General features: G+C 42.1%; 1 protein-coding gene across 1 annotated transcript in view; it reads right to left on the bottom strand.

Annotated features, from left to right (window-relative positions):
- Positions 1-21,495, bottom strand: part of LAMA3 (laminin subunit alpha 3) — a 205,890-nt gene that overhangs the window by 42,396 nt on the left and 141,999 nt on the right. Inside the window, exons 44-47 of the mRNA XM_019541321.1 lie at positions 17,844-17,957; positions 7,956-8,065; positions 4,092-4,172; positions 2,840-2,946 (exon numbers count right to left, since the gene is read on the bottom strand). Of these exons, the coding sequence (XP_019396866.1) occupies positions 2,840-2,946; positions 4,092-4,172; positions 7,956-8,065; positions 17,844-17,957 (412 nt within the window). The remainder of the gene's footprint in view (positions 1-2,839; positions 2,947-4,091; positions 4,173-7,955; positions 8,066-17,843; positions 17,958-21,495) is intronic.

The raw sequence follows: 21,495 nt of genomic DNA, 5'->3' as shown, positions 1-21,495 counted from the left end.
GGCACAAAAATATATACAGTAAAAAAATCCATGGCATCATACATCATTTTTATGTTGTCACTTTCTGGCATAGAAATACGCTAAAAAGCCCCCGTTGGGGGCAAACATCTCTAGTGAGAAAGAGTGCCTAGGCATGTGCTTCAGGTTAAATACATGCTTATATACTTTCCTGAACTGAGACTTTGATGACCTATAAAGTCAGAATAGTGGCTTTCTCAAAAGATAAACTTAAAAAGAGTCTTAGGTAGCTCCTCATTTAGCTTCCTGGGTTTTGTGGATACTATTCTAATGTGTGCAACTCCCCAGTAGGTTGCACAGGGAGTCTTGGTACCTAACTCAGGACTGTGGGTTCTGCTATTGAAGGCAGCTCCCTCTAAGCTGGGTGTTGTAATACTCAGCATCGTGGTGCCTTGTTCCCTCTGTGGAGCTGGGTCTATTGGTAAATTGTGAAATGCTCAGTGTAATCATCTACTGAAATTTAAGGGAATTAAAGATGTCCTATATCTTTGTAGAAAATATTCAGGAGCAAAGTCTCTGATGCTAAGAGTCAGTGATATTTTTGCATAAGATATAAAACAATGAGGAACAAAATGTTAGCACTCTCAGGATGAGAAACAGCCAACATGCTCCTACAAATGGACTTGCTGTAACTTCTCCTTCAATTACATCTTAGGCCATCAGGCAATTAAACAAATTGGCATTGGGTCCTTCAACAATGCCAAAAAACAAGAGTTTTTAATGGCGCTATTGCAGGAAAGGAATTCCTTCAGGATACAATAAGCAAGCATACTCCTGCCGATGTATAACCCAACTACCCCAGACATCTTCCAACTGTCTCCAAGCATGCCAATTAAATAGGACCATTGTTACAGGCTATGCAGTAACTGTATTACCCAAGAATGATAAATCAAAAAAATTATACAGCCTAGTGAAGAACCTAAGTCAGATAACCTGCCAAAACATGCTGTACTACTGATTGAAAGAGCTTTTAATAAAAATGTGGAAAAAGAGATTGCTGATCAGAACATAATGGTAAAGGTAAACTGAAAACAGACTGATTCACTAAATTCCATCCTAAGAATTAGCTTGTTCCTGCAATCTCTTGCTTCAAAAAGAAGGCAGGATAAGGGAAAAACACTCTTCAGATCAGTTCCATCAAAAATATGAATCTAATAAAGTGGTATTACCATAATAATGAAATGGAAAACTAGCATTTGTTAGCAAAAACCTGTACCAGGTGCCAATAACTCACAGCTGTTTCTTTCATATCTTAGATTAAACCTTAAAAGAAAAAACAGCCATCTCGATCGTTTGAGTATAGCCTGAACAATGAATCTCAAAATGTGCTAGAGTATGAGAGTTAGTTTGGCTTTAGTCTGACACTGTTTTGACATATTGACGAAGTGTGAGAAGAAAAAGCTGCCTTCGGGAGGAGATGAAGTACGAATTTACTAATCTCACAAAAAGGTCAGTAAAGAACGAAAACAGCACAACTAAGAAACTCACCAGGGATAGGGTCCTATGTATCTCTCAGCTGCTATAAGTGTTTCAAAGTTTAACATAAATTAACTTAAAGATGGGGTGTGGGTGACATGATCTTACCATTTCTTTTAGAACAGAGCTGTCCAATTTTTAAGCAACCAGTGGCTGCATGCCCTGTGGGCCACACCAGCGTGGGGGTCACACCAGCATGATCGATGGACCCAACTGGGTTGCGTGGGTGTCCTGTCACTTGCTACACCATGTCGCATGTGCATCCCAGCACCCAACCATCACACCATATGGGCATCCTAGGCTCTACCCTCAGCTCCCCGGTGGCAGGCTCCCCTGCCACACTGCACTGCCTCTCTGGGGCAGGGACACAAAATGGAAGCCAAAAGGAAAGAGGGGGAGCCGAGAGACCCTGGATGCTGCTGTTGCCACTGGAGCAATATGGGGAGCAGTGCCTGGGTTGGAGCCAGGACAGGCTGCAAATTAACCCCTTAGTTGGACACTTCTTTTAGAATGATACTAGATAAAACAAAAAAATACAAGCATGGAGTAACATTCTCAAAAGTACCTAAGTGGTTTAGGAGCTCCTCTCTCTAATTTTCAAGGAATTTAGGTACTTGAAAGAGCCCTATTTTAATTGATATTCTACTAAAGTTTAGGATGCCTAGAGATCCAGATAGTCCCTAGTTACCTGGCTGAATTCACAAAAGACCCTAGTGAGTAAACTAACTTTCAACCAATTAGACACTTTTGTGAATCCCACTGGGTAACTAACAGGAAGCCATTATGCCATTGTAAATCTGGTGTTGTCTAAGTTACTATGAACTTGAGAGTGATGGTAAGGCTGAACTGCAGACTGCAAGGGAGCATTAAATCAGCTAGCTCATATATCAGAAGCAACATGGCGCTCTTAATTTACCCTGTTTCTCAGAGGCAGATTCTTTGCCCCATAAATGACATAAAAATAATGCAGTTTGTACACTGTGAAGTTGAAAGTAAAGGCACACTAAGATTGCTCCACAAGGCTTGCTTCATAAGTTTATAACACGATACAGAAAAATATGATGTGAGCATGCCATTAGAGGAAACATAATTTACTTAACTATAATGGTAGGATAAAAAAACAGAATATCAACCATGATTATGAAAAGTAATACATGATATGGTTTCCTGCAAAGGGAAAAGATTCTACGATCCAGAAAGTCCCATTTAGTGTCCGATGTTCTCATGTGTCAAGATTTCAAAACTTAACATTTATTAAAACTGATCTGTATTCCTCTTAGTTTTATCAAAATTCCTCTGTTCATTCAATGAAAGACAAATGACATGTCCATATACCCTCACATACCTCCTGTCAGATGATCACAGCTCATCAGTTGACCATTATTATTGCAATTACACTTCTGACAGTAGCCCCCATACTTTAATGGATTCCCAAAATATCCTGGAGCACAGCTAGACAAAACAAACATAAATATTATTTAAATATCTGAAATTGTTTCCCTCCCCTTTCTCAGATGCATTTTCATCTAATAAGAATGTAACTTTCTTTACAAGGAAACTATTAAGCAGTTTTGATCTCTCGGCTTGATTTAGACAAAAAAGAATATTTCTGATTCAGCGTATTCTCTGCATTCTAAATACCTACCAAAATATTCTTCCACCTATGGCTGAGAATATTTGTCAACAGAAAAAAACTTCTATTTCCCTGTCAAAAATGATTTGATACAAGTGAGTCATAAAGGAGCACTTTCTTTTTAAATCAGTACTGAATCAATGCAGCAACATGGTAAAAGACAGAACGCTGCTGGGGGTACTCTCTTTCGGGAGAGACAACATGATTTCTTGGCCACTTGATTCTAGCTATCCATCAGTAGGACAGGAAAACAGAATATCATTCAGTCAACTTAAATTCCTCCATATTTTAAAATGAATAAGGTATTCTTCACTTCTGTTTTTAAACCATTGATTGGCATCTTTGTGTTGCTAAACTTTTGTATTGTTATAACTGGAGGTGGCTGCAGATATCTATTTGTAAACTTTGTCTCTAGAACATGTTGGGATCATCTGGGGTGAAGTGCACTGTTTGAGTATCATGATTGTCACTGAGTAACAGCCTCTTCAGAGAAGTATGTCTATTTTCCCAGATGTCACTGAGGATGCTCAGAGTACAAATATGAAGTAAACAATTTACTGCCTTAGAAGAAATGAGAAAAATGTTTTCCATCTTGAAACAGAACAAAACAAAGTGGAATTACTGTTATTACAAATAATGGAAAATGAACCTATGACAATGAGTCTATTCAAAGTGACGTCAGTCTTCTTATTGATACAATTAATGGGCCAGGTAGATAAGCTAAAGAGAATTATTCATGTATTTCTGTTCTCCATGCTTTTTATGATAAATTACTCAAATTAGTATGGTATATCTTATATATATACAGACAGGTATTTCTCCCATATATTTATATTTGCATGCACATTACAGACATGGATAATTTAGGCACAAACACAACATATACAGTAAACAGCAGTAAAATGCTTGAGTAAATAAGCACTATGATTGGTTCATCTGAGAAAGCTAGAGAACAATCACCTACCTTTCACAATGAATTCCAGAATAACCTTTTTTGCATAGACATTGAACTTCTTCACCATTTGCTACACAGCCAGTTGCAAAACTACAAGACAAAAATATTTTGAAGAAAACACAATCTATAGGTTTTGCACTTCAAAGGCATATTTTGAAGTAGTTCAGATGATTTACAATGAATTAAGCAGGGGTTCATGAACTTTCAGAAAAAAAGATTACTTGTACCACCAAATTACCCAAGATTTAGTTCCATAATCACTAGCCAAATATTTTTGCTGCTTCAAATTCTTCTTCTAAATTCACTCTTCAAAATACTTTCCTGAACCAGTCTTGACAGAATTACAAATGTCTCATTTTGGGAAGGAATGCATACAACTGGTCTTCTTAACAATGAGATTATGAAAAAAAAATATCTCTCTTGACTGCACAGCCCTTCCACATTCATGCTTAACAGGATTGCATTTTTGGTATGAATATGAAAGGGTGACATCAAAGTCTACCATGTGGTTTGCGTTTTTTTGCATGGAAGCTGTATGGAGTTGAACATCCCAGGAGAGAGATCTAGGAGTGATGCTGGCTCTTGAGCTCCCTAGTAACCTGGGAGAACTTTCTGGCACACTAAGCTAATTTTGAGGTATGTTCTGAAGGGTTTACAGTTGCTTAGCTGTAGTGTAGGTTTGTGAAGCAGGCCCTTTTCATCACTTGACCATCCAGAAGCATCAGGCATGTTTATCTTTGAAATCTACAATCTGATTTCCATACCAAAAAAATACATCAATATTACTTTGGAGGAAAAGTGGTGACTCTGGCAATGATGGGTGGAAGCTATTTTCTGTATGATGAACAGTATCTCCTAAATCAATACTCAGCTCTGTATCAAATTCCATTTTTCCCTAGCTTGATTTGTCCTTTGTTCTAACAGAGGTCATCTAACTATGTTTAGCCAGCCTCAGGCAAACACACGTAGACAAGAAGCTATCACAAATAGATCCATCAGATATACTATGATATATGAAAAACCTATCTACTGCCAGTGAATAGTTCTTACTTAAAAGTTACTAGCCCCTGCTTCTATACTTGGCAAATGCTATGTGATACTCTTAGCAAAGAGGTGCTCAGGTTTTAAAAGAGCTGCATATTTCTTCTTTAAAAGGTACATGTTTCAACAAACACAGGGCTCAAAACGACACTTACAACTTCCCAGCAATCTTACTAAGATCCTAGAAAACGTCATTTTTTCTTACCATTCAGCAGCATTTGCTGAAGCTGTAGTTTGATGAGCCCGTTTCTACTCTGAACGTGGCTTTCATCTGACAAGCCAGTGAAATCTTTCAAATATAGTCAGATAAATACACATACATTTACATGTTTATAAGTTTCAATTATTTCTTGGTGTGAGCTATGCAGATTATTTATTCTCTCTGCATTCACATAAAGGTCTGTTTCCTCATTGCTGCTTATCTCCTCAGCAGTTTGATTCAGCTGAGAGTAATGACATTAAATATCACAGCAAAAGTAATTTCCATGCACTGACTCAAGAATATGGCTTTTCATCAGGGCAGAAATCAACAACCTACAGTCCGTGGGCCAGATCCAGCCCACAGAACCACAGGATCTGGTCTGCAGAGCTGGGGCTTTGGTGGCATTTGGCAGCAGTGGATCTCAGCAGTGGGGACTTTGCTTGCACTGCCCTGCAGCTGGGTGGTTAGACAGCAGTGTGCTCTGTCATGCCTGGTCACAGCTGGGTGGCAGTAAGAAGTGGCAGCAGGAAGAAGTGTTCTGCCTGGCTTGGCCTGGCCTGGCCTGCCTAAGACATGAGCTGGGCCATTCCAACCCACTGCTGCAAAACATTGCTGATCACCCCATTAGAGGGGTAAGAGTCTGGATTATGACGGAGAAAATCTTTTGAAACCACATTTGTTTTTAAAAGTGAATGGTATGTAGTAAAGTACTAAGAAGCACATATACAGATGAGTACCCTCTGAATATGGCCTATAAGCAAAACAGTTCATAGGTAATCGATCATGCCTATGCAAAACCCTGAAGGAGACCTGCTCAATAGCAGCTGTTTGGCCACATATGTGGCTTTTTATGAACTTATGTATAATTTGTGATACAAGTATCCATGCCGTGTGGACATACAAGTGTAAACACATATATCGCACATGCTCAAGAGGCAACATACGGGTTGGGCAGGTACACAACTACACATACACATAAGTGACAAAATTCTACTCAGCATAGACCCATGACTACCAGGTGTTAGACACCGGGGAAGGACAAGGGCCATCCTACATTTTAGCCACAGCAGATGAGTGGTTAGGGCACTTGCCCAGGAGACCACAGTTCCAGACTCCTTTCACCTGGAGGAAAATTTACAGGCACTGGGTTCTAGCTTGGGCCACTATTCCTAATGGGCAGAAACTTCCCCATTGTATGCCATCTGTTTTATCCAATGATTAGCAAGTGCAAGGCACAGTGGCTCATCTTCCAAAGAAGTCTTGGCAAGGGACTGAGACAATGGCTGACCTCTGGAAAGCAGGAGAGAGCACTGTGGTTGAAAGTCAGAGAAATTAGAAATTCAAGCCCCCTTTGGGCAACAGAAGACTAGAACCTGTCCTTGTTCCTAGGCAAGTGCCCTAAATACCATATGTACAAAATTTAAGACAACCCCCAGTAATGAGATTCTAGACATAGAACATGCATAAATTTGTTATGACTTTCTATGTATAGAATTTCATTACTGGGAGTATTGTTTAAATTTGTCATTCCCCCACCCTACCACCTCTGCAGCAAGGAAAGCAGAGGCAGTGGAGGAGGGAGTAGAGGGCAAGTGAAGAGGGAAGATGGTGGGGGACTCTCGGGGGACAGGCAGTAGGAGAGGCAGTGGGCAGCAGCCTGCCCCCCATCATCCCCACCACTTGCCCTCCCCTGCTGCCTGCCCCACCCTGTGCCTCTGAACCCCAGCCCCTGCCTCTTTCTGGTACTTGCCCCGTCTACCCCCTGCTATATGCTATCCCCATGCCTGAACCCCCCGGAACCTTCCTCCAATGGCAGTCTCCCCTGCTACCACCTTCTTCCCCTTGCTGCCTCTGTCCCCACAACCTTTGTGCCCCTCCTTCCCACCCACCTTCCCACCGTCACCCTGCAACCCCGTGCTCCATACCCAGAGCTGGAGCAGGGTTGGAGCCCTGTTGAAGCCAGAGGGTAAGTGGCAGCAGTGGTGAGTCGAGGAGACAGTGGTGGGGTAGAGGCTGTGGAGGGTGGGAGGAGATGGTGGGGGAGGATAGATGGCAAGCAGAGGCTGTAGAGAGGCAGGTAGCAGCTGATGCTCTGACCCTGACCCCAGGTTGAGGCCAGTGTCTCAGCAGGCACTTTGCTCCCCCCTACCTTGTACTTAAATGCAAGACAACAGGTCCCATCTGTATTACAATGGGGAGAAAAACCTTGTCTTGGATTTGAGTAAATACAGTACTCAGCTAGTGAGACTGAAACATGGGAAAATGCTTTTTTTCCCCCTCTGGTGTCTAACACCCAGTAGTCATGGGATTTTTGTCTGGCTACAGTTTTCTGTCTTCTGTACATGCATACTTAACTGCATACTTACACAGCTGGTGCACAGCCTATTGAGAATGCATAGTAACAGTGTATTTTCCCCATGTGATCAGTGGTGTGTCCTCATGTCGTCAGTTGAACTTACTAATGACAGTGAAATAACATCAGGCACTCACTTAATGTTCTTTATACTGCACTAGTGCCTGTGATGGGTGTCCTACTGTGCTAGATATTACACAAACAGAGAAGTCATAGTCCCAACCCACTTTCTGGAACTTGGCCTCATTTTAACTTGATACTATATGGAGTCTAGTACCTGTTTGTATAAGGGCAGGGGCACACCCTACAGGAACCCTGTGTGGCGTCTCCAAAGTAACCTTCTTTACAGCGTTCACACTTCTCCCCAGCAGTATTATGTTGACAATTCTTAAAAGAGAAAAAAAACCAGACAATTAACACTATCCTTATTTTGTAGGGTATTACTGCTACTACTACCTTTACGACTAGGAAATTAGAGCTGATCTGTTCCAAAACTACAAGAACACTTTTATTTTTACTCACAGTGAACCATGTATTGCCAAACTGTCTGTATTACTGTAATACATTTGTTCCACTTCTTGCCTAGCTGTGAGTACAGAGTTCTCCCATTACTATTTGAGGACAACAGAATACACAAATCCTGTTAAACTTATCTGTATTTACCTGAATCCAAGCTGACTTTGAATTTAACAGGATCCCCATGTTAAACAAGGGAACCTTGCCTTGGATTTGTGCAAATACAGCATTCAAATAATCTGTGTACTTAGTTAATGAATGTTTCTCTTACATGTGTATCTGTCTCTATTTTTCTAGTGAATCCATTAAACATGCACTTAGTTTGAATGCCATTTTAAAATTTACATTCTAACTTAAATTAAAAATGATGGATAATTATGCACAATTTTAAAAATATACAATTAACTGAGCCCAGAAATTTTCCATGCAATTACCATAAAATGAATTTTAAGACTAGTTCCCTTGAGGGATTCAGATCTTTTTTTTCCATGTATCTTTCCACAGTGTGCAAGTAATTTGTATTTAATTTGCTAATTGAAATTAATAATTAATAAGGAATGCTCAAAGAAAAATGTACCATAGCAGCAATTTTTTTGCATAACTGAGGTTCCTAAGACTGAAATCTTGCTTTAGATAATTCACCTCAATTACAGAATCAGAGAAAATTAGGTTTGGAAGGGACCTCGGGAGATCATCTAGACCAACCCCTGCTCAAAGCAGGACCATGCCCAACTATCTCATCCAAGCCAAGGCTTTGTCTATCTGGGTCTTAAAACCCACCAAGGATGGAGTTTCCACAACCTCTCTCAGTAAACTGTTCCAGTATTTTACCACCTCCTAGTGAGAACATTTTTCCTAATATCTAACCTAAACTTTCCTTCCTGAAACTGGAGACCATTGCTCCTTGTTCTGTCATCTGCCACCACTGAGAACAGTCTAGCTCCATCCTCTTTTGAACCCCCTTCAGGTAGCTGAAGGCTGCTATTAAATCCCTAATCAGTATTCTTTTCTCCAGACTAAATAAGCCCAGTTCTCTCAGCTTCTCATACGTCATGTGTCCCAGCCTCCTAACAGTTTTCATTGCCCTCCACTGGACTCTCTCCAATGTGTCCAATTTCTGTAGCGGGGAGCCCAAAACTGGGCAGAGGACTCCAGATGTGGTCTCACCAGTGCAGACTAAAAGGAAATAATCACTTCCCTCAATCTGCTGGCAACGCTCTTACTAAATCAGCCGAGTATGCTGTTAGCCTTCTTCACAATAAGGGCACACTGGTGGCTTATATACAGCTTACTGTCCCCAGCCCAGCCAGTCAGCCCCCAGCCTGTAGTGGTTTATGGAATTGTTGCATCCTAAGTGCAGGACTTTGCACTTGTCCTTACTGAAGCTCATGAGATTTCTTTTGGTCCAGTCCTCCAATTTGTCAAGGTCTTTCTGGATACTAGCCCTACCCTCCAGTGTATCTACTACTCCACCCAGCTTGGTGTCATCTGCAACCTTGCTGAAGGTGCAATCTGTCCCAACTTCCAGGTCACTGATGAAAATATTGAACAAAACCAGCCCCAGGACTGACCCCTAGGGCATTCCATTTGATACCAGGTGCCAAAAACACATCAGTCCATTGATAACTACCATCTGAGCCTAATGTCCAGCCAGTTTTCTATCCACTTTACAGTCCATTCAACCAACCTGTACACTTCCTTAGCTTGCTTGTGAGAATGTTGTGAGAGACTATAAAAACCTTGCTGAAGTCAAGGTATATCACATTCACTGGACCCTACTTCCACAAAGCCAGTCATTTCATCATAAAAGGCAATCATGTTAGTCAGGCATGACTTGCCCTTGGTGAATCCATGCTGACTGCTCCTAACCACCTTCTTCTCCTCCAAGTGCTTAGAAATGGATTCCTTGAGGAACTGCTCCATGATTTTTCCAGGAACTGAGGTGAGACTGACCGATCTGTAGTTCTCTGGATCCTCCTTCTTCCCTTTCTTAAAGTGGGCACTACATTTGCCCTTTTACAATCATTTGGGACCTCCCCTGATCTTCATGAGTTTTCAGAGATGATGGCCAGTAGCTCTGCAATCACCTTGGCCAACTACCTCTCAGGTGCATCCTGTTTGGCCTCATGGACTTGTACACAACCCGCTTTTCTACATAGTCCCTAACCTATTGTTTTGCCACTGTTGGTTGCTCACCTCCTCCTCAAACTGTGCTGCCTGGTTCAGTAATCTGGGAGCTGAACTTGCCTGTGAAGACTGAGGTGAAAAAGGCATCAAGTACTTCAGCCTTTTCTGCATCCTATGTCACTAGGTTGCCTCCCCCATTTAGTAAAGGACCCACACTTTCCCTGATCCTCCTCTTGTTGCTGACATGCTTGTAGAAACCCTTCTTGTTTTCCTGCAAGTCCCTTACTAGCTGTAACTTCAGTTGTGCTCTGGCCTTCCTGATCTCCTCTCTGCATTTCCAAGTAACACTCTTATACTCCTCCCTAGTTGTTTGTCCATGTTTCTGCTTCTTATATAAGCATCCTGTTTGTGTTTTAGCTCACTGAAGAGTTCCTTGCTAAGCCAAGCTGGTCTTCTGCCATACTTGCTAGTCTTCCTGCACATTGGGATGGTTTGTTCCTGTGCCCCCAGTAAGGTTTCTTTAAAATACAGCCAACTCTCCTGGACTCCTCTCCCCATCCGACTGGCCTCCCAGGGGATCCTGCCCATGAGTTCCCTAAACTCTGCTGAAGTCTGCCTTTCTGAAGTCCAGGGTTCATAGTCTGCTGCTCTTCTTCCTTTTCTCATCACATAATCGCCGCTGCCCAAGTTAGCATATACTACTATCTTCCTCACCAATTCTTTCCTATTTGTGAGTAGCAGGTCAAGCAGCATGGCCCCTAGTTGGGCTCTCCAGCACCTGTACCTAGAAGTTCTCCCCAACACTCTCCAGAAACTTCCTGGGTTGCCTGTGCATTATTGCATTACCCTCCCAGTGGACATCAGGGTGACTGAAGTCCCCCATGAGAACTACGGCCTGTGATCAGGAAACTTCTACCAGCTGTTTGAGGAAAGCCTCATCTACCATATCCTCCTGGTCTGGTGGTCTATAGCAGACACTAATCACAATATCACCCTTGTTGTTCTCCCCTCTGACCCTAACCCAGAGACTTTCAACAGGCTTGTCTCCAGTTTCATACTGGACTTCTGATTAATCATATGATTCTTTTACATAAAGTGCAACTCCCCCTCCTCTTCTCCCCTGCCTGTCTTCCTTGAACATTTTATACCTATCCATGACAGTGCTCCAGTCATGCAAGCTATCCCACCAAGTCTCTGTTATTCTAATCACATCATAGTTGCACGACTATACAAGGACTTGTCATGCATCCAAAGATGCATCTCAAGCCGGTCCAGGGAGGTGATATTCCCCCTCTATATGACTTCGGTCAGGCCACAGTTGGAGTACTGCGTCCAGCACTGGGCGCCGCACTTCAAGAGGGATGTGGCCAGCCTGGAGAGGGTTCAGAGGAGGGCCACCTGCTTGGTGAGTGGGTAGTAGGACAGGCCCTATGAGGAGAGACTGAGGGACCTGAACCTGTTCAGCTTCAGCAAGAGGAGATCGAGGGGGGACCTGGTGGCTGCCTACAAACTCATCAGGGGAGATCAACAGCAAATAGGTAGAGCTCTTTTCTCCCCAGCACCACCTGGGGTGATGAGGAACAATGGTAATAAGCTGATGTAGAATAGGTTTAGGTTAGAGATCAGAAGGCAATATTTTACAGTTAGGGTGGCCAATATCTGAAACCAGCTTCCCAGGGAAGTGGTCCTCACCCCTACCTTGGGCAAATTCAAGAGGAGGTTGGATGATCACCTGTCTGGGGTCTTGTGAACCCAGCATTCATTCCTGCCTGTGGAGGGGGTCAGGCTAGATGGTCTGTTCAGGTCCCTCCTGACCCTAGCTACTATGAAACTATGACTTGCAATTCCTTCTACTTGTTTCCCAGGCTTCATGAATTCATGTACAAGCACCTGAGTTAACTACTCTACTTTCCCAGGAAGAATCACAAGGCCTCCCCTGTTGCCCCATCCTGCTTTTGCTTCCTCCACGTCACCCACTTCCCCACTTGCCTCAAGGTTTTGTTCTCCATACCCTGGACAACCTAGTTCAAAGCTCTCCTCACCAAATTAACAAGCCTGTCTATGAACATGCTCTTCCCTTTCTTTGTCAGGTGGATCCCATCTCTTCCTAGCAATCTTCTTGGACCATCGTCCCATGGTCAAAGCCCTGCTGGCAACATCATCTGTGCAGCTATGCACTGATCTGCAGGGTGAGTCCACTCCTGCCCAGCCCCTTGACTAGAAGGATTGAGAACACCACCAGAGGCACCATCCCCTTCATGCTTCCACCCAGAGACCTGTAGTCACTTTTGATCTGCTCAGTGTCTCCCCTGGCAGTATCACTGGTGCCCACATGACCAGCATGGGGTAGTAGTCAAAGGGCTGGATGAGTCTCAGTAATCCTTCCACAGTATCTTGGATCTGGGCTATGGGAAAACCACAGACCTCCCGAGACAACAGGTCAGGCTGGCAGAAGAATGCCTCAGTCCTCTGCAAAAGGGAGTCTTTAACCACCACCACCACCTGTTGCTTCTTCTTAGGGGCAGTGGCCTTGGTCCTTCCAACCTTGGGGAGGCCTGTCCTGTCCTCCTGCACCAAGGAATGTTTTCCTCCTCTGTTGCTAGGACTCCATGTCTGTTCTTCAGGCAAACTTCTGCAGGTGGTGATGAAGATTTCTGCTTGCTGTCAGAGGTCACAAGCTTCCAGTTTCCATGCTTGTGAGAGTCCATGTACTCTCCCCCTCTCTACCGCTGCCTTTGGCAGTCTTTCCTCCACTGTCCTAGAGGTCTCCTTCAGCATCAAATCAATGAAGTCCTCATGGTGGAGGATGCTTTGGAGCTTTGCCACCTCCTCCTGTAGCTCCTTTGCCTGCTCCCTGAGGGACACCATGAGGAAGCACCACTCACACCGCATGCACTCCCCACCTGGATATCACTGGAAGGAAACTGCAAGCTGCAGTCTCCACAGCACCAAACCAGGACCTCAGTGGAAGCCTTGACAATGTGTGGTCCTGCCTGGACAGACCTCACAGATGCAAGCAGAGGCAATGGCTTTCTTCTTCAAAAGTTTGCCTGACTTCATCCTGACTATATAGTTGGCCCAATAAAAGATATCACCCCCCAAAATCCTTGCCTCTTGCATCTTGTTTTAGAGACATTCACATTCACAATAGCATCTAGTGTATGTTTAGGAAAAACTAGTGAGGGAATGACACTGATTTCTTCAATTAAAATTCTCATACACAAAATAAGATTCCACTTTACAGCTGAAGTTGCTTAAAGTCACTATCTAGCAGCCTTAAAAATCCAGGAGATGACCAACAACACTAATATTTGCATGCACAGCAGCCTCTATTCTTATACCCAACCAGTGAAATATCATAAATCTTAACACCCATACATACTTGTCATTACCACAAGCACTTCCAATGCAGTTACAAAGTACAATCTACCACCCGTCCAGTTCCTCACAGTGAAAGTCAATTGCATACCCTGCTCACTGCCAGATAAATATAAATTACCCCAAGCAGAGACATAGCAGCAAAATCTACAATTTGTGACCCATTCATTAAATAGCATAGGGTTATTGGTAACACTGGACTTAACTTGAATAAGAGGAACAAATTAGAGGGTTATTAGAGAGCAATACAGGAGGACAAGGGCTCTGGGCAGGTGTATGAGACATGGCCTTCAGTAGCAGGACTTTTGAAGAAGTACTGGCAGGAAAACAGACGGATGGAGGAAAAACGCATTTGGCTAGTGCAGTGATTCTCAAACGGGGCCCCGTGGCACCCTGGGGTTCTTTAAGACCTTTTTGGAGGTCTGCTGCCACGTGGAGCTGTCCCAGTGCTTGTTTTCTGGAGATGCTATTTGGGGAAGCAGTTCCTGTAGAAGGGGTTGCTCTGCTGTATCCCAGCCTGAAGGGAGGTCCATTGGCATAATTAGAGGGAGCAAGGTGGGGGCACAAGCCCCAGGTGGCAATTTAGAGGGGCACCTCCAAGTCCCCTCCACTTACTTGTGCCCTGGTTCAGTACTTTCCAAACCCAATGGGAAGTCTTGTACTCTCCTAGATGCCCCCTCTGCCTATTCCATGCAGCTTGCCAGGGTAAGCAATGACTGCAGTAGGGGTGTAAGAGCAGCCATTGGTATAAATCAGGGAGCGCTGGGGAGGAAATGGGCATCTGAGTGTTGCAACTTGAGGGACCCAGGGCAGATGTGAGAATGCCCACCACATTTGAGAAACACTGGCCTAGGATACAAACCTTATTCATTACTTGCATGTATTGTAGTAGTTGCCACCCCTGCCCCTGCTGTGCTCAGCTGAGGTAAAGCAGCACTGCTATAGACTCCTGTGCCAATTCTCCCAGTTAGGTATTGGGCTCCTAACCTTCTCTCAGCATACTGGGTGAGATGTGCCCTGAGGTGCCAGCTGGACACATGTTCCTGCAGTTCAAAGCTGAACAAAATGTAGCAGAGAGATTCTCCTTTATGCAAAGGACAACAGGCTCAGCTGCCTTTTCCACCTCTTCTTCCAGTCATCCACATCTCCACTGGTTTTGTCTGACCCCCTTCAGCTACGCAGTTAGTGGCTGTAGGGTCAATGGAGCACTAGGTAACACTGTTCTATTGCACAGATGTTGAGATGTCTGTGCTACTGGAGATTTTGTCTCTTGCTGCTTCTCCCAATGGGGTCAACAAGTTGGAACCTTTGGGCCCTTGTCTAAAGACCAAATTCAATAGGTTCTGGATCATACTCCCTGAAAGTTTCATTGTCGCTGAGTTTTCCTGCATCGTGTTGCTTATCCAACAACCTGTCTTGTCTCTGTGGACGTGGGGAGAGCAGTGGATGTGATATACCTTGACTTTAGCAAGGCTTTTGATGCAGTCTCTCACAGCATTCTCGTCAGCAAGCTAAAAGTCCAAATTAGATGAATGGATGATCAAGTGGATAAAAAACTGGCTGGATCATCAGGCTCAAAGACTAGTAACTCAGTGGCTCAATGTGGTAGCAAATGGAGTGCCCCAGGGGTCAGTCCCGGGACTGGTTTTTGTTGAATATCTTCAACGATCTGAAAGATGGGATGGATTCTACCCTCAGAAAGTTTGCAGATGACACCAAACTTGGGGGAGTAGTTGATATGCTGGAGGGTAGGGCTAGGATTCAGAGAGACCTAAACAAATTGGAGGGTTGGACCAAACCATGAAGTTCAATAAGGACAAGTGCAACATCCTGCACTTAGGATGGAACACTCCCATGCACTGGTACAGGCTGGGGACTGACAGGGCAAGCAGCAGCTCTGCAGAAAAGGGTATGGGGGTTACAACGGACAATAAGCTGAATAAGAGCCTAGGGTGTGCCCTTGTTGCAAGGTGGCTAATGGCATAATGGGCTGCATTAGTAGCAGCACTGGCCACAGATTCTTCCCCTCTGTTCAGCACAGATGTGGACACATCTGGAGTCCTGTGTCCAGTTCTGGGCACCAACTACAGAAAGGATATGAACAAATCAGAGAGAGCCCAGTGTAGGGCAACAAACATGGTGAGGGGGCTGAGGCACATGACTTCTGAGGAGAGGTTGAGGGAACTGGGAGTATTTAGTTTGGAGAAGAGAAGACAAAGGCGGGATTTAATAACAGGCTTCAACTACCTGAAGGGTGGTTCCAAAGAGGATGGAGCTAAACTGTTCTCAGTGGTGGATGACAGAACAAGGAGCAACAGTCTCAAGTTGTAGCAAGGGAAGCTTAGGTTAGATATTAGAAGCAACTTTCTTACTAGGAGGGTGGTAAAGCTCTAGAACAGACTACCCAGAGAGGTTGTAGAGTCTTCATTCTTAGAGGTTTTTAAGACCTGGGTTAACAAAGCCGTGGCTGGGATGAGATAGCTGGGGATGGTTCTGATTTGAGCAGTGGGTTGAACTAGATGACCTCCTGAGGTCCCTTCCAAACCTAATTTTCTGTGATTCAGGACAGTATATTCTATCCTGTGCAAGCTAATCCTGCTTTGCACGGCTAATGTTGCTCTGAGGAAGGAAGACAATTTATATATTTTTGCTTGAAAAAGTGAAGTGTTCATATTTTAGCTTTATAATCTTGACACAATATAAACATCCTCATCTCAGTATCTCAGCAGCAGCTCTTTCCTGTTATGACCTGTCTTGTCTCACCAATAAAGCATACTGTGAATCATTCCCCAGAACACGCTGAACTGGCTTAAACTTCCATTTAACCAAAAGGATTTGTTGAGACAAAGTCAAGGGGAATTTCATAATGCAAAGGAATGCACTGCAGGCAATATTAATTCATTGCAAACAAAAAGAAACATCAGGGAAAAGAAACTCTGGAAAAGAATTTGGGAAGGTGCTTGTTTAAGTAACAAAGACACTGTTGAAAGTAATTAATTAATTACTGGGGATTTTTCAGAATAAACTATTTGATAGATATCATAGATGTTAGGGCTGGAAGGGACCTCATGAGATCATCAGGTTAAAGGAAAGTATCAGAAAAATATCAAGAGTTATAAGCTAAAGAATTGCTTCAGGCTAAATGTAACACTTTGTCTCTGGGGCTACTCCTGTTTTAAAATAGGGAATCTGCAAGAAGATTGTGCCCCAGCTTATCTTCTATACAATTAAAATTTTCTAATTTAACTAAATTCCCTTTTTTCCTGGCCCTGTTTACTATTGATTATCCATATAACTGTTATTTAAGATTAGTTGAGATTTACTGGTGTAAATAATAGCTAGGCACTACTACTACTACTACTTTGTTTGCAAAGCAAGCAAAAAGAAACATACAAAAATATTTTCTCTCTCTTGATTGTGGGCCAGCTTCTATGACTGGTAAGTCATGAATAATGCCAAGACTACTCAAGAGAGGATTATACACTATGGGTGCCTACACACAAGCAGGGTGGCTGCTTCGACGCACTATAATTCCAGCGCGTTAGAGCAGACTTGATTAATTGAGCTTGCTAGTGTGGCAATTACCTTGCTCCAACAGCCTCCCATGTTTCGTGTATCAGCATCCTCATGCTTCAAAATGTTTGACAAGCATGTTTGACAAGCTTCAGATAAAGTTCCCCTGCTACCATATTGAAGCATGGGATGCTGATACATGAGATGCTCCAGGCACTTCATTTAGAGGAGCTCTTGGAGCCACTCTTGTTAAAGCACCCACCTCCCCTACTCCTGGGGCACGTGTATAAATCCCCTATGTTATAAGGCAAAGGTTTCAAGCCAGCAAACATTTACATGTGTTTAATATAGGGGACCTGGGGGGCATGGGTAACCAATGTCATGAGGGACAGAAGATATGGAATGAGAGCTAAATCTTATGGATCTACTCACCTATGCGTGTAAGTGTCTGGTTTGGGGACTAAATGTATATACAGTGCAAAATTAGGTAATATAATTTAATGAAATAATTAAATTACCTATAGAAAGATAATTATATAGCTAATTAGGAAAACAACTATACTATGCATTACCCAGTTTGGAGATTATTCCTTTTCCACATTAATTTCAACAGCATTAATGCTTTACTTACAATACATATTCCAGAACCATCCTGGCATCTATTGGAATTTCCATTGCAATTGCAGGGAACACAGCGTCTGGTAAATAATCCTTTATTCTCACGATAAAATCCAGAACTACATTCCTAATAAGTATATGCAGAGAAAAAAACAAACAAACAAACAAAAAAAGCACATCTGTAAGTAAAAGCGAGGGGAAGAAGGATTCTACATGTTCTAGGGATCTGTATTTTTCTGTTTGCCTCACTCAAGAAAAATCTAGTGACAAATGTTTTCAGAGAAACTTTTAAAGCTAACTGTTAGTTTCTTACTAATGAATGCTTTATCTTATACAATGGCAAATTTAAAAGGAGACTTAATTGTCTGAAAGAGGTTCTAGGTGTGCATTAGCTCATGGTCAAACATTTCCATTCATTTTATAAAAATAATACAGTTTAAAGATGTAATTGCATCTCTCAGATTCTGGGAACTCGGTGTAGTAAGATCCAGTTTATGTTTGTAGGAAGATCTGTTGACCAAACCATAAAATCATGCACTGGGGAGTGGGAAATGGCCATTACCAGAGCCTATGCTTGGCTCTGACCCTGCATAACCCTGTGCATGTGCTTGACATGAATGATGGGAACACTCCTGTTAATCTCAATAGGATTGCTCACTACTTTTCTTACAAGCCAAATTAAGCCTTATGAAGGTTTTAATGTAGAATTACACTAGAGCATTCTTAAAGAGCTACATACAAAAGCCTCATAACATTACTTAATGGTTATATAAAAACAATTATGAAATTAACTATAGTATGTTCTTTAGAAACACTTCAGAGGATGTACCTTCTGTGTTAAGTTATGATGATTTCAGAATTGCTGCATCTGAAGCTATATGAAACCATGTTTAGACAGAGACAACCTTGTAAAATATATAGCAGTCTGATTTTAAGTACAGGCTTGTCCTAGAGACCTATAAAGTATGCAAAGTATGTTCAACAATTGAAAGGATATGAACAGAAATACTGTGCATCAGCTTAAAGTCAAGTTGAAATAAGAAAAAAACTAGAGAGCTAAAGTAAGGTGACCTGATGAAATGGAAATAATAGATACAATTGTCAAAAACATTAGCTTATACCACTTAGGGGGTAATGAATATGCCAAGACCAGATTCAGAAATAGGGAAGGCACAAAGAACTTTCCTCAACTTTGCTTTCCTTCAGTAAAATAACTCCTAAAGTTGCCCCATATGTTCCATACTTCCCTCCATACACCTTTGCCTAACAGGCAGAACCTGGCCCCAAACACCTTTAATAAATAAGCAACATATGAACTACAAATCATGTACGTAATTGCTCATGTCAGGACTGCCACTGAGATCAACAGAACCAAATCACAGGAGTGAGGGTTTATAGAACAGGGCTGTCAACTGTGCTTAGTTTAGTTTAGCCATGAGTATTTAGTGCAAGTTTCTTCATGTGGATTAGGAAAACTAACTGGCATATTCATTACACAATTATTTGGCAGAGGTAAACCACAACCCTACAATATTAGCAGTTGTAATAGGATTTTAAAGGGATACCAGACAAAAAAACCTGATGATACATAAACAATTACTTCTGCAAAAATAAACCTTGTTTTTTGCAATATATGGGACTAATGAAACAAATGTACACAGGAGCTGATCTTGCACCAGTGATGCCAAAAAAGAGTTCTAATACTGACTTCAGTGGGAGCACAGATTGCATTTATAATTTGTATCACTGCTTGACATTTTTCAGATACATTTTAATAAGCATTAGGATCTTTATCTCCTGGACACACAATCTCCATTACAGTTCAACAGGCAATCACTCCACAAACGTTCTGAAAGACTAGTCCCATTAATATTTTAAATAGCTCAGCTAAGGATTATTTATCACAAATATTTTCACAGGCAAAGCAAAAAATGAATAAACTTATTTTGCTGTGTGTTCACACGCATTTGAATAAATCTATGCAGTTCTTTATTTTACCAGTGTTAACTCTTTAAATTTAAAATTTGAAGCAACATCAACATACATACTGGACCACTCAAACACTTAAGGATAATAATCTTCATTTTGCAATATTTACCCTATATGAACATAAAGCTCTTAAGCACTCAAAAGTGCACATAATCTCTAGCTCTTCATGTTTAGTGATAAGTAACATTTTGGAAGAAAGTTCTTCCAAATAACTATTAGCAGCAAAGCAATTCAACAGAGAAAGAAATTAGCATTCCTATTGCTTTACTTTAAAATACTGCACAACATGGTATAAAATAAATTCATTTAAAAATAAAAGCAAAAACAAACAAACAAATAAATGAACAAAGAAAGAAAGAGGCCCTGAAATCAACAGGACAAATCACAAGAGTAAGAAAATATTACCTGTCTTGGTTTAAAATCCCAATTAGTTTGTTGCTGTTGACCTCTCTCCTGAGGATTAGGAAATGATAGCCTCTGTTGCACACCTTGTCCCAAACAATGTCCCATAGCTACAAATGACAAAATTAACCATGCTACTTTCTTCGGCCTCTGTGTTCTGGCCATCATTTTGCTTGGTTCCCAATTTGACTGTCAATGTACAATTTTCTTTCACTATTCAATCCTCTCTCTTATACTCCTCTTTATTGTTCAGCTTCTGACTCAGAGTAAGTGAGGCTGTGTGCTATGAAGGGCCCCACCTCTAAACTTTATATGTGAGTCAGGTTGTACAACACACATAACAGTTCCTGAGGTTAACAAACAGCTCTGTACTTCTTGTACATGAGTGAATATCTTACTTCAGGCGTGGCAGGAATCACCTTCTCCACACCTAACAAAGCCAGACAGAGCTAGACAATTACAGCAGCATATCACAGACTGAGTAATGCTACAAAAACAAGCAGGGTTTATGAGCCATGCAAGTCAGTGGTATGACTGATTCCTCTGGGCTATATTTTTTCATCAGTGCAGGAAAAACAGACAGCACATAAAGGCACCACATTGCAGGTGCTATGGCAGGAGTGGGAGAATTCAAGTCTAAATTAATCAGTTTAATGTGTGGTACAGAACATCAAATGTATGAAAAATACATTTCTGAAAATATTTAAAAAATAATATTCATACATAAAATGTCATGACAGGAGGCCAGGGGAAAAAAAGAAGCACCTAGACCAAATCAGAAATGCAGTTGCTCTGACTTATTTGCTATTCCACCATTTACATTTTAAGATGTATTTGATATGGCTAATACAGGAATTGTTTCCTTACAGTAACTCTAAAGCCTGTTCTTACAGTAACAAATTCTGCAGATTCTGTGGAATCTGTTCTTTGTTTCTCTCTCCCATATTTCCCTTTGCTGTTTCAAATGATTGTGTGCGCAGAATGCTTGTTGCTACAAGCTAAGCAAAATGACACCCAAAACAAAGGCGCAAGAAAGTAGGAAAGTTCATTGTCATGCTAATGGCTCTACCCCCAGCCTGCAGACCAGATACAACCCCTGTTGCCATGTCACCCAGCCCACCTGGCTTCCCATGGGTCCAAAAATTTGGCAGCGGCGAAGCAGTGGCAGCATTAAGGGAGGAGGGATGACCCGGGAAACTATAGGCCAGTTAGTCTTACCTCGATCCTAGGCAAGCTGTTCGAGAAAATTATGCTGGCACACATCCAGGAGGGGC

Source organism: Crocodylus porosus, unplaced genomic scaffold, assembly GCF_001723895.1.
Source record: "Crocodylus porosus isolate Cpor-Errol unplaced genomic scaffold, CroPor_comp1, whole genome shotgun sequence".
In the NCBI taxonomy this organism is placed as follows: domain Eukaryota; kingdom Metazoa; phylum Chordata; order Crocodylia; family Crocodylidae; genus Crocodylus; species Crocodylus porosus.
Note: the sequence above shows the minus strand (reverse complement) of the source record. Positions and strands in the feature narration are given on the sequence as shown.